Genomic DNA, 12,939 nt, shown 5'->3' with positions numbered 1-12,939 from the left:
GGTTGGTATAGAGACATCTCAAAAAGGATCAGATGGAATTATTTCCGGATTCTCTGGCCAATATTTGTTCCTCAATTAACATCACAAAATCGATCACTTTGGCCATTATCAAATTGCTGATTGTGGGAGCTTTCTGTGCACAAATTGATTGCCATTTTCTCTAGATTACAATAGTTATACTTCAAAAGCATTCCATTGACTGTAAAGTGCTTTGAGAAGGCTGGTGGTCACAAGTGGTACAATATAAATGAAATTCTTTCTTTTGAACGTATCTTATTATCCTTTGTGGAATCTTGCAGTGCAGAGTTGGCTTTACAATGGTGATTGGGCTTTGAAAGTACATGGAAAGCACTTTGGAACATCCTAAGCTTGTGAAAGGCACTATTTAAATGTAAAGATATGTTATTTTATGGAACTGAATATTAACAAAACTCAGGGGCAAGACAGAAAGACGAGAAGAGCTAACGTTATAAAACAATCACTAAAGCTTAGAACAGATGAATAGTGAAGACACTCAGAGAACATAACAGCTCAGTGCAGGCCCTTCAGCCCTCAATATTGCAATCAGTTGGATCAATTGCTGTCAGTGATCCTCCCTCATTATAAACACTGGCTTGCATTCAAGGAAATAACTTGACTTCATTAAATGACAGTCAGTTATTCATTTTATTCATTTTTACAAAGTCATCATGCTTAAATCACACCTGTACATTTATAAAAATATACATTGTTTCATAAGAACCATCAGGGAGAGATACAAGGGCATCTTTGGAGTTATACACAAGGGACAATGGCCTTAGTATGGGGCCTCTAGTGTAGGGTCGGAACTGTCCATAATTCCAAACAAATTTGCAAGAAAATTTACACAGACTGAGCACAGTGTTGGGAATTTAGCATTTACAGTCACTGATGTGTAGGAAAAATGATCGGCTTTCAGACAGTTCAAGACAGAGACCCATGATTGGAGATGAACGGGAGGGATGGAACAGAATGCAACTTTGCTGCTCTGAGAAGGAAGCAGCAATCTGACTATAAGCGCTCAGGATCAGAAAACATTTCATCTTTATATCAAATCAGAAAAGGTACTTTAGCTGAAGCTGCTCTGTCCATGCTCTGTCACTGAGTTGGCAGATTATAATATATTGTCATAGGATACTGCACCGAAGAGGGTTTTGAGGCACCTTGCCTGTGTCAGTTGTTCCATGCAGAAATCTTTGATGCTGGGATTAGTAGGTCCATAGCTGGATGCCCATTCTGGTCTTTGACCATGCCAAGAGTGATGCTGAACTCGAAGAAACCCCACAAAAAACACAAAGCCATCAGCATCATCACAATATCCACTGCCTCCTTACATTGGAGCTTGTTTGAACAGTCCTTATAGCAGCACTTTACACAGGGAGCAGCTCAGTCCCATCCTCAGGGCTGTTGTCCTCATCTCCTGCTGTGGCTAATATCCTTCCATTCTCAGTCTTCACATGTTCCTGGACTGGCTTCCTCATATTGCCAGGGCACTTCAGTTAAAAAAAAACAAAAACAGGTTATCTTTCAATGAAAAGATAAACACAAAACCCAATTATATTATTTTAGAAAGAGTAATTGTCACTTTATAACATTGGCAAAGGAAGGTCCAAGATTCGAAACTTGGTCTAGACTTACCTGCTCTCCATCCGACAAGCAATCAGCACATGGAGGGAGATTCAGGTCACCAATTATCAGTGATCCCACTTCTGGTCATGCTCGGTGATCCCTCACATAATCACTCTCAATGAGTCCCTCCACCCAATCCCTCTTAGCAATCCTTTCGCTGATCAGTCTTGGTGATCCCTTAGCCAATCATGCTCTGTGGCTCCTCAGATGCTCATTCTCAGTGATCCTCACCCGATCACTCGGTGATTCCTACCCCAATTCCAATATAGCCTTGTTTGGAATATGGCACTAGGTAAACAAACAACAGCAACTAAGTTAAAAATCACACAACACCAGGTTATAGTCCAACAGCTTTAATTGGAAGCACACGAGCTTTCAGAGTGTCGCACCTTCATCAGTGATAGTGGAGGGCTCAATCCTAACAGAATTTATAGCAAAAATTTACAGTGCTCAAAAACTGCATGCATTCATGTAAAACTCTGATTCTAATCTAACAAGTGAGATAACAATCTAAACATCATGGCATAGACAGAGAACACAGGGGGCTAACACCTTCAACATATTGTCTAGCTATCGCCCATTGTTAACAGCTAACCTGAGAATGCAACTTTTAAAAAAAGGTTTTGAGATTTACGCATGAAATAAGTGAAACTATCATGCTATTCAAACAGATAAAAGACTTAACAATCAATTTTTCAATGTATAATTTCAGTTACATCACACTGTAAATTTTTGCTATAAATTCTGTTTTAGGATTGAGCTTTCCATTATCACCTGATGAAGGAGCGATGCTCCGAAAGCTAGTGCTTCCAATTAAACCTGTCGGACTATAACCTGGTGTTGTGTGATTTTTTAACTTTGTACACCCCAGTCCAACACCGGCATCTCCAAATCATGACTACTACAGCAACTAACATTGTGTACAAAACCAAACTTACCAGCCTGTTAATGATGTCCCTTATTTTAGTCCGATGTTCTGAAAGAGAAAAAAACAGAATGTGATCACCTATGGGACTGTACCCAGCACCTGGCACCCAGTCCAAACTGAGAGGAGGTCTGTATCAAATGATGCTGTTAAAAATGGTGCAATGACCTTGTACTGTCCTCACACAGCTCCTAGCTGACATCATCTACAGTGCATAAGAATGACATCTGCCATTACCCTGTCCTTAGGACATCCCATTGCACTTCAGAGAACACAGCACAATCCCAGGAATAATAACTGACTAATATGTATGAAGTTAGTCTTACCGGAAAGAGAAATATAGGTCAAGACCTGAATAGCATTCCATTCTACCCTTCATACAACACCAATGGAATGGCTCATGTTCAGCTAATGAGTTAGATGGAGCTCTGACTTAAAGCTTCATTCAAAAACAGGATTCCTCAGTACTAATAGTAACTATATTAATGCCTGGAAAAACTACAGAATAGTGAGTACTGTATAGAAACTAAACATTGTCCCACTCAGATGATAGCAGATGGTTTTCTAAGGTTGGATCAAGGCACTATTGGATAAACATAGATAGAGGTTTGACCCTTAACTAATAGAATCTGCCCCAAGATTGCTTGACAGAGATGGAGAGAGAACTTTACTCTGCATCTAACTCCATTCTGTACCTGCCTTGAAAGGGGACAGTGTGAAGGGAACTTTTCTCTGTATCTGTCCTGCACTTGAACTCTGGGACTGTTTGTTATTAAACATCGAATGTCTCTTTTCTCAATTCGAACATCTCTCACTCTGACAAGCACAAAATTAATTTTAAGGAGTGTGAAAATGCACAAAATGAAATGTTTAAACTACTTACCCTTATTACTTCCAATGCATATAAAGGAAAGCAAGATGATAATAGCAAGGAGTACACTTAGGAAGACGATCACGGTGATTAATCCCACTTTTGATGGAGGTTCTAAAATACCTGAAAAGTACCAGAAAGACAGAAGTTAACAAGATCTACCACCCCACTGCCAGTCTTTATTTCTTGCAGGAGAAACCAAATTCTTCCAGCAACCTAACATCGTTGTAAATGGTAACAAGGTGAGTGAGAATGCTGCATCTTTGTTTTACTCCACTCCCTCTCTCTCATTATGGATGAGCAGCTTGTTTGGAATCAGGCAAGGCTGCTCACTGTGTAATGACTGCAATTCAGCCTTAAGAGAAGAACAATCCTGACTTATACAGAGGAGATGGATATCGGAATACAGCACTTGAGTAGTTCTTTCAGCCCACTCAGGGTTGATCACATTGTGCCGTTGACTCACACAGCTGAACCTAGCAACTGAAGAAAAAATGTACCCTGGTACAAGATCACTAGATTCATCAGGAGGGGAATAACAGGTGAAAAGTTCACTCACTGGCCAAGACATCAGCTTGTATCAGGTGCCTCCAATGTTCTCAGCCAGTGTCACCAACTGACACCACTTAATGAACACCTACCCAGTAATTTAGCGTGTGATGCCTGAGGTTTGATCAGATTTCAATTGGGTCCAGATCTAACCTAAGCCCATTAAACCTCGCAGCAGAAGGATAGAGTGCCCTGTTTTTAGAATCTGTTCAGAGACAGATTTTTGCATCAATCAAATTCACAAATGTGGGGCTCAATATGCTCCCAGTTAATGTTACAGCAGGAAGATGGTGAGGATTGAGGAACAAGACAAAAAAAAAGTCAAATATGTTCCCTTTTTGTTTCTTCGCCACTCTGTTCTAGGGTTCCAACATTCTGCATTTATGAAAGGTAGTAAGAAGATAACCAGTTTTGAATTTTAGTAAGATCTAAAGTGCAGAAAGTTTTGAAAGAACACAGGAAACCAAAGAAACAGCATGTAACATTCCTCAGCAGCATGAAACAGAGACCATTCATGGGAGTTTAGCAGTGGTGGGGGGATAGTACAGGATGATCAGACAGGGTTTGATAGACGCTCCAATGTCACATCCCTAACTCCTCAGTGTGACAAGGTGAGAACATTATGACCAAAACTTTCAAGATCAAGCCTTGTTTAATTAAGGTTCACCCCACCCACCCCAAGTACCTCAGATGGCAAAACGTTCACTAGAAAACATGGCAAATAAAGGGGCAGTTGTTAGATTATTTTGGTTTATAAAACTAGGGGGCATACTTTTAAGGTGAAAGGAGAAAGATTTAAAAGGGACTTGGGGGGCAACTTTTTATACAAACATTGGTTCTTATAGAGAATGAACTGCATGAGAGGTGTTGTAAATGTAGATAGAGTTACAACATTTAAAAGACATTTGGACAGGAACACAATAGGAAGGGCTTAGAGGGATATGGGCCAAATGCAGGTAAGTGGGCCTAATTTAGTGTTGGTTGACATGGAGGAGTTGGACCAAAAGGTCTATTTCCACGCTATATGACTCAATGTATCTCTAGGTAAAATGCAAGGGATGTTCTTAAATAAGGAGATTAATGTGTTTGATTTCTCACAAAGAATGTTGTAGACTGTGAGAATATGAGTAATTGTAACTTTGGCAAGAGGGGGAGAAAAGGGACTCTTGATCAGCTGTCTCTCCTAATGTTTATTTTCATTGACTTTCTTCAGGCAACTTCCACTGCTCAAAAATTAAAGTTACACATAATGTGTCTTGATCATTTGTAATCATTGCTTGCTTTCCAAGAAGATTTAGGAAATAAACTATCTTCAGTTGACTCACCACATTTCATGTCCTTTGTTGCAGTTCCATTTTCCAGCATTTGGAGTGACCCACAACTAAAACAAAAGGAGAAAAGTAGAAAACGTAGTTATTATTTATATTATTAGTTATTATTTTTCTTCCCACTACAGTTGCACTCCACAGAGAAAACTCCTAACTTTGCACAACTGGGCAGAGAACATCAGTTTGGCCAATCAATAAAGGCAGCTCCTCATTGCAGGGAGTGCATTGCCACACTTGACCATCAGGTGGTGCTGTTGCTGCAGGATAATGTATGATGTGGCGGTGCTGGTGTTGGACTGGGGTGGACAAAGTTAAAAATCACACAACACCAGGGCCATAGTCCAACAGGTTTATTTGGAAGCACTAGCTCTCAGAGCGCTACTCCTTCATCAGGTCTTATGCTCTGCAACCACCTGATGAAGGAGCAGCACTCAGAAAGCTAATGCTTCCAGGATAATGTAGACAGCAGGATGGGAAATAGAACACTCAAGAATGGATAGGGAAGTATAACCCAATGAAACCAGCCCTTCCTATACACAAACTCTCCCATGGAGAAATCGTATCTAAACTCTCTAGTAATCTAAACTCACCCACTAAATCTTGCTCCCCAACTGACAATCTCCCAGTGAAACCTACCTTTCCAATACCTCTTCTATTCAATTTAAACCCTCATGCCTAATTCTCCCACTAAAATCACCCCTTGCATCTCCCCATTCTACCAAAACTGATTCCTCTAGTACCTACTTCTCAATTAACACCTATTCCTTGAAAACATATGCTCTCACTCATCAAATTTGATCTGTCTGCTCTTTTTAACTCCCTCATCACAGCAAAATTATTTGAGATTTTTAAATCATTGCTTTTGATCAGTGGTCCTAGATGAAATCAATGTTCTCCCAACTCATATGAAGGCTAAGATTGTAAACACAGCATGGACCAGGATATTTTGTTCTCAGTGTCACTAGGTAAAAACAATGACTGCAGATGCCGGAAACCAGATTCTGGATCAGTGGTGCTGGAAGAGCACAGCAGTTCAGGCAGCATCCGAGGAGCAGATGCTGCCTGAACTGCTGTGCTCTTCCAGCACCACTAATCCAGAATCTCAGTGTCACTAGACCTAGCAACATCTTTTCCAATAGCTATCTTTATAATTTGATGGGAGATTGTATCCCAACTTACTCGCTCCATTTTCTGCAAGGCTCCAAATTAGAGGACACATTTGAAAAATATCCAGGCTCGCATCTTTCACACACTGGCCTTGAAAGTCCCCGATCTGATAACAAAAAAAAACAAAAGTACAGCATTATTTAAAATTATATAACTTCGGCTGGAACCTTTTCCTTGCAATTTTTTTCTATACCATCCAATTGTGTCACCACTTCAGCTCCCTCTGTGTTTCATCAATTAGCATTGAATATGCCATCTTAATGTAGTTATAGTCACCCAAAATTGAATATTAAAAAAGATTGACACTGAGCCCATGAAGGAGGAACTAAAATAAAAATATTAAATTCGAGGAGTGGTTTAACATGGTGAATAGGTTAAAAATGGATGTTCCAGAACTTGAGGCCTAGGTACCTATGGTTGGGTGGAAAGAGCAGGGTATGCATACAAAGCCCAAGTTGGGGAGATGCAGCAGCACTCTCATAGTGTTGTGGAGCTGCAGGATATTACAGAGTTAAGCAGGACTGAAAACACAGAGGGATTTGAACACAAGAATCAGAATTTAGTGAATTAGTAGATCAAAAGTCCATGCAGGTCAGTGACCACAGTGACAACAAGTGAATGGGACTTTGTGTGAGTTAGGATACAGATAGCAAGCGGCGAGTTGGATGAGCTAAAGTTTACATAAAATAAACTGGGCTAATGGCCTCTTCCCATGGTTAACGTCTCTATGTTCACAAAATCACAACACAAGAGTTAGTTACTTCAGTAATTCTGAGCAAGTTCCCACTATTCCTGATTTTTCTTTCTGCCATGACCCAGAAATGCTGTAGGTTTACCTTCTTTGTAAATGACTCCATATCCAGGTCCACACACCTTGTTTTCTTCACAAATCTCACAATCCGTATTGATGCAGTACATTCCTAACTGGCACTGACAGATGGTGTCTGAGGTAGTGGTACCAGGCTTTTCCACCACAAATCCTCCATCTAAACCAGGAGAGAAAGAGAGAGAATTAAAGGAGCAGCAATGGCAATGCATTACATTCAGATGATGAACATGTCTTCATAAAACACCAATTTTTTTAAAAATCATGAGATGTGGGTATTGCGGGCAGAGGCAACATTTGTTGCCAATTCCTAATTGCCCTAAGAAGGGCTTATGCCCGAAATGCAAAATTTCCTGCTCTTCGGATGCTGCCTGACCTGCTGTGCTTTTCCAGCACCACACTCTCGACTCTGATCTCCAGTCCTCACTTTCTCCTGCCCCAAGAGCCACACTGGAGTGGAGCAGGTAAGGCTGGCAGACCAAGTAAGGATGGCAGATTTCCTTCTCGAAAGGAATTGAGTGAACAAAATGCCTTTTTACAACAGGCAATGATAGGTTCACGGTCATCATTACTAAGACTACTTTCAATTCCAAATTTAGTTTAAATTTAATTTAAATTTTAATCTACCTTAAACTGACACTACAGTGATATAAATACCACAACATAGCCATCACCACTCAAATAATAGTATAACCAAATTATGTGATTGTAGAGGAGCATTGAGACTGGTTCATTTATTAATAGGTTACTAAACGGCCACCATTTTGGTGAAATGTTCGCAGATGTGTTTTCAGTTGGTCTTGCTCTTTGTGCACTGTAACGTTGTATTCCTCGCTCTGTTCTATTCCCCTTATGCACTTTGTATGGTATGATCTACCTGTTTCCCATGCAAAACAGAACTTTTCACTGTACTTATAGAGGTTTATAAAATCCTGAGGAGCATGGTTAAGGTAAATAGACAAGGTCTTTTCCCTGGGGTGGGTAAGACCAGAACTAGAGGGCATAGGTTTAGGGTGACATGGGAAAGATTTCAAAGGGACCTAAGGGGCAACCTTTTCACGCAGAGGGTGGAATGAGCTGCCAGAGGAAGTGGTGGAAGCAAGTACAATTGCAACATTTAAAAGGCATCTGGACGGGTGTATGAATAGGAAGGGTTTGGAGGGATAAGGGCGGGTTGCTGGCAGGTGGGAGTAGATTGTGTTGGGATATCTGGTCGGCATGACGATTACTCTGTGACCTAGGTACATGTGACAATAATAAATCAAAATCAGAATAAAAGTTTCAAACCACACCACAAAAATGGTAAAAATAACCTTCTCTCTGAAATGACTGGCCAAGTACTTTTCAAATAAAGGTGGTGCCAACTTGGTTATAATGCCCTGGTGGTTAAATGGCTTGGTGACACTCAGATGCCCCAGGTCCGCACCTGAAGACTGGGCACTAGCATAGGATATTAAAGCCCCTGGCAGGTAATTAATGATGGATGCTCTTAGAGACATTAGGCAGGGGGGGAGTGGGAGTGTAAATTTGCAGCAGTATTAGATCAATAAGTCAGAAGTGGTGCAGCTCATGTTCTTCTGGATCTGGATCTGGATCTGGATCTGGATCTTAATCAGTGCGACAACAGGTAATAATTAATACTTACTCGGGTTACAGCTTTTGTGCAGTTGGCAATGATCCAGTGTATTCCACTCTGATTGATAACGGCCGGAGCCACAATGTTGGCATTCTGAGTCCTTAGCCTCTGTACATTCACTGCTCATGTAAGTGCCTGCAAAGAACAAACATTCTGCACACTTAACAGAGCAAATACACTCAGCTTTACAAAGAAATCTTTCATTTTCAGTCTTTGAATTAGTCACTGGACAAACAATGCAGATTAAAGGCATAATCCCGAAATATTAACTCTTTCTCTCTCCACAGGGTTTCCTGAAACTTTCTATCCCTTTCTATTTTATTTCAGATTTCTGACATCTGCCATATTTTGGTTTCGTGTCACCCCATGAACAGGTGGCTGCTCGGTTCAGACCTCTGAAAGGTCTAGCCATATTATCAATCCTATGGACTCCCCCACTAGCTCTATGGGTAATTGTACCACAGTGCATACTCCTTATCTACATAAACATGATAAAATCTCCCCACCGTTCAGTTGACATTCTGTCACCTGACGTCTGTGAGCAGATATTCTGTCTGGTCTTGGTGAACCCCAGGTGAAGGTGGATTTACCAATACTGGAGAGTGGAAGTTGGGGACAGAATTGACCCATCAACACCCATTGCACAGGCATGCAGCTGAAACGTGGCTATTGATGTGAAGCAGTAAGGGTGATGTAGTAAGATAAAGTTAGGCTGGACAGAATGGCAACTTCCATTCATGCTCCTTGGTCAGCCATCACCGAGGAGGAAATTCTTCAAATGCCAACATTCCCTCCTCTTCTCAGTCTCCCTAGCTGTTAACTCTATCAGTGTTTCTCCTTTTCCAGAAGCCCAGCTCAGACTGATGACATGAAGCCCCTGAGGGAGTCCCATTGTGCTTGTCAACTGCACCAAGGGTTGGAATGTATCTGTCCTCATTGGGTAACTCATGCTGTTGCGTTGCAGAATGGCTGTTGGGCTGGAGGAAATCGGGGCTTATTTAATCATGGGTGTTTCATATCGAACCAAAGTGAAGGGACTGCAGAAGGAAAGTCTAAATAACTAAATATAATAGAATAACTGACAAAAATGAATCACAAACCATGAAAACAGTCAAAGCAATGCCTTTAGGAAAGAGCAGAGATACGGTCATATTTCAGTTTATTCTCAGCACCATTCACTTCTCAAATCTAAAATTTTATAGTGTGTTATGTTCATTTTATGCAAATGTTGTATTTGAAGGAGGAGGAACAAGAACCAATCATGACCTGGGATCAGCCCAGAGCAGTCTTCAGCTGATGAAATGTTGTTGAAGTACTTTAATTTAGGAAAAACAGTAGATTGTTTATACACCATGGTGTCCTTCAAACTGCACTGAGATAACAACCAGGTTGTCTCTTCCTTTGGCCATTTTATTTGAAGAATAAACGTTGGCCAAGACACCAGGGATAATTCTATTGCTGCAAAATAGTGGCACAGTATCTTTTACATTCAGCTAAGAGACCAATTGGCTTTGACAAGACCTCTGCCCTTTGGAAGCTGGCCTGTCAATGCAGGACTCCCTCAGTACTGCAGTGAGTGTCAGCCCAGATTTTATTCTTGACTTTCTGCAGTTGGCCTTGAACCCACAATCTTCTGACTCAGAGGTGACAACGTTGTCACTGATGAGTCAACAGTGGCACACATTCACCACATTGAGACTTGTCACTGCTTGGAATAAAATGAGAGATGATTAAGGCATCCAGAAGATTATTGAGAAATGCCTACTTCAGATAAGTATTGACTAAAGCTTCCTCTACACTTCCCCAACCTCAGCACAATGCCCCTTATTCATTTGCCACCCAGCAAACCATTTGCAGCCTCTCCTAATCAGTCTACTGCCCAGGTGGAGTGACTGAAATGTCCTGGGGTCCAGGTTACTGGTGCAGTATTCTGTGCTCCTGAGTGTATTATATTTTTGCTCAGACTCTCATAGGCCAACAGATAAAAGATTAGATTAGATTAGATTAGATTACTTACAGTGTGGAAACAGGCCCTTCGGCCCAACACGTCCACACCACCCCGCCGAAGCGTAACCCACCCATACCCCTACATCTACCCCTTCACCTAACACTACGGGCAATTTTAGCATGGCCAATTCACCTGACCTGCACATCTTTGGACTGTGGGAGGAAACCGGAGCACCCGGAGGAAACCCACGCAGACACGGGGAGAACGTGCAAACTCCACACAGTCAGTCGCCTGAGGCGGGAATTGAACCCGGGTCTCAGGCGCTGTGAGGCAGCAGTGCTAACCACTGAAGAGTTGTGTCTCTTCAACATGGGCTAGATGTGAAAAGTCAGTCAAAATCGCAGCCACTGTTCTGATTTGGACTCTTCCAGAATGCCATTCCTCCCATCCCACAATTGGAAAATGTATTCAGGCAGGATATGCTGGAGAGGGAGCAGTGCTGAGTCAACACCATGAAACCAGGACTAAACAGCAGAAACTCTGAGTACAAGTTGTACAGATGAATCTTATACTTCTTTCTCCTTTGAATATCGAAGAGAAAGGGATGAGCTAATATTAATGTTTGAGATTATTGAACTATTTGATAGAGTAAATGGAAAGGAACAATGTTGGAGGGAAGTCCAGAACATGGGGGCAAACCCCAAGATTGAAACAAGGCCATTTAGGACTGATATCAGGAGGTACACTTTTACCCAAAGCTTAATGGCTATCTGGAATTCACCTGCACATAAGAGTGTTGAGGCGGGGAATCCATTGAAAATTTCAACAGATAGAACTTTGATAGGCAAGGCTGGAAAGGACGATGGAACCAGAGCATGTAGATGAAGTTTAGGTGCAGAGCGGCTAAGCTATGATCTAATTGAATGACGGGTTATGTTCGAGGGACTAATGGCCTCCATGTGTTTTCACATTGCGATAGCTGAGATCATTGCTGTTATAATGTAGTTACTCACCAGGTGGACACTTTGAGCAACACTTGTCCAACTTCCAATACTGGGACCTGGTGTTGCAGATGTTGCCTGACACGAGCTGACAACCCTGAGAAAGAAGCACAGTCACAGAATGAAAACCAGCACCTGCATTTCCTTCCAATCCACTGGTCAGTCAAACACTCAGAAACCATTTTCCCATGGGCAAACTCAATGCCTTGCCACATTTCAATTCTGAAATATCTTAAATTGGCAGGAAAAAAAAGACACACTCATGAATTCAGCAGATCGCCTGGGTACAATTTATGGGAATGGAAACTACATGTCTCTCTAATCTCCCAAAACATTTCTCAACCTCTCTCTCCTGCTTTAAAATTCCCCTAGAAACTCTATCCTAATGACTCTTTCATTGGCTTGGTGCCAAATTGTATCTAATTACAATGCGTGATGTTTTAGAGGAGGTGGTGGAGGTTGGTACAATTACAATATTTTAAACGAAACCAGACGGGGACATGAGTAGAAAGAGTTTAGAGGGATCTGGGCCAAATGCTGGCAAATGGATTAGATATATCTAGAACGTCTGGTCAGCATGGGCAAGTTGTTTCCATGCTGCACAACACTCTGACTCTAAAGGTGCCAACTACGATTGACATGAGTTGGAATGAAATCTTTGCAGGCTATCATGTTCCCGTTCTTTCCAGAACATTCCCAACTGCAGCTTCTCCTCCTCCTGCCCTGATAATCCGTACTTTTGCCTGTAACCATTCTTCTTAATTCACACAAACTTCCCTCCCTTCCCTCTCCCTAGTGAGACCTGGTTGTTAATGGAGATCTCCTGGTCAAGGTGGCAACACAGTTGAATGTGGGTCTGGCTTGTCACAGGGTCACCTTCCAGCAGGTGTAACAGAAAGACCCCGCCCATTCCATACCCCCCCCCCCCCCCCCCGCCCCAAACCCCTGCTTAGGTCAACACCCCCAAGGCCAACAATAGTGAAATTAATTGAAATCAGCAAGCTAAGCTCAAAACAACGCGGGTCACAACAACCAAAAATA

General features: G+C 41.7%; 1 protein-coding gene across 1 annotated transcript in view; it reads right to left on the bottom strand.

The window, feature by feature from the left end:
* Nucleotides 1-653: 653 nt before the first annotated feature.
* The window catches only part of LOC140463154 (tumor necrosis factor receptor superfamily member 5-like), a 31,799-nt gene continuing 19,513 nt past the window's right edge, over nt 654-12,939 (bottom strand). Inside the window, exons 2-9 of the mRNA XM_072556920.1 lie at nt 11,911-11,995; nt 8,959-9,084; nt 7,324-7,473; nt 6,500-6,593; nt 5,318-5,373; nt 3,456-3,566; nt 2,586-2,623; nt 654-1,511 (exon numbers count right to left, since the gene is read on the bottom strand). Of these exons, the coding sequence (XP_072413021.1) occupies nt 1,389-1,511; nt 2,586-2,623; nt 3,456-3,566; nt 5,318-5,373; nt 6,500-6,593; nt 7,324-7,473; nt 8,959-9,084; nt 11,911-11,995 (783 nt within the window). The 3' untranslated portion in view covers nt 654-1,388. The remainder of the gene's footprint in view (nt 1,512-2,585; nt 2,624-3,455; nt 3,567-5,317; nt 5,374-6,499; nt 6,594-7,323; nt 7,474-8,958; nt 9,085-11,910; nt 11,996-12,939) is intronic.

Source organism: Chiloscyllium punctatum, chromosome 37, assembly GCF_047496795.1.
Source record: "Chiloscyllium punctatum isolate Juve2018m chromosome 37, sChiPun1.3, whole genome shotgun sequence".
Taxonomy (NCBI): Eukaryota; Metazoa; Chordata; class Chondrichthyes; order Orectolobiformes; family Hemiscylliidae; genus Chiloscyllium; species Chiloscyllium punctatum.
This window is presented reverse-complemented; position numbering and strand designations above follow the sequence as displayed.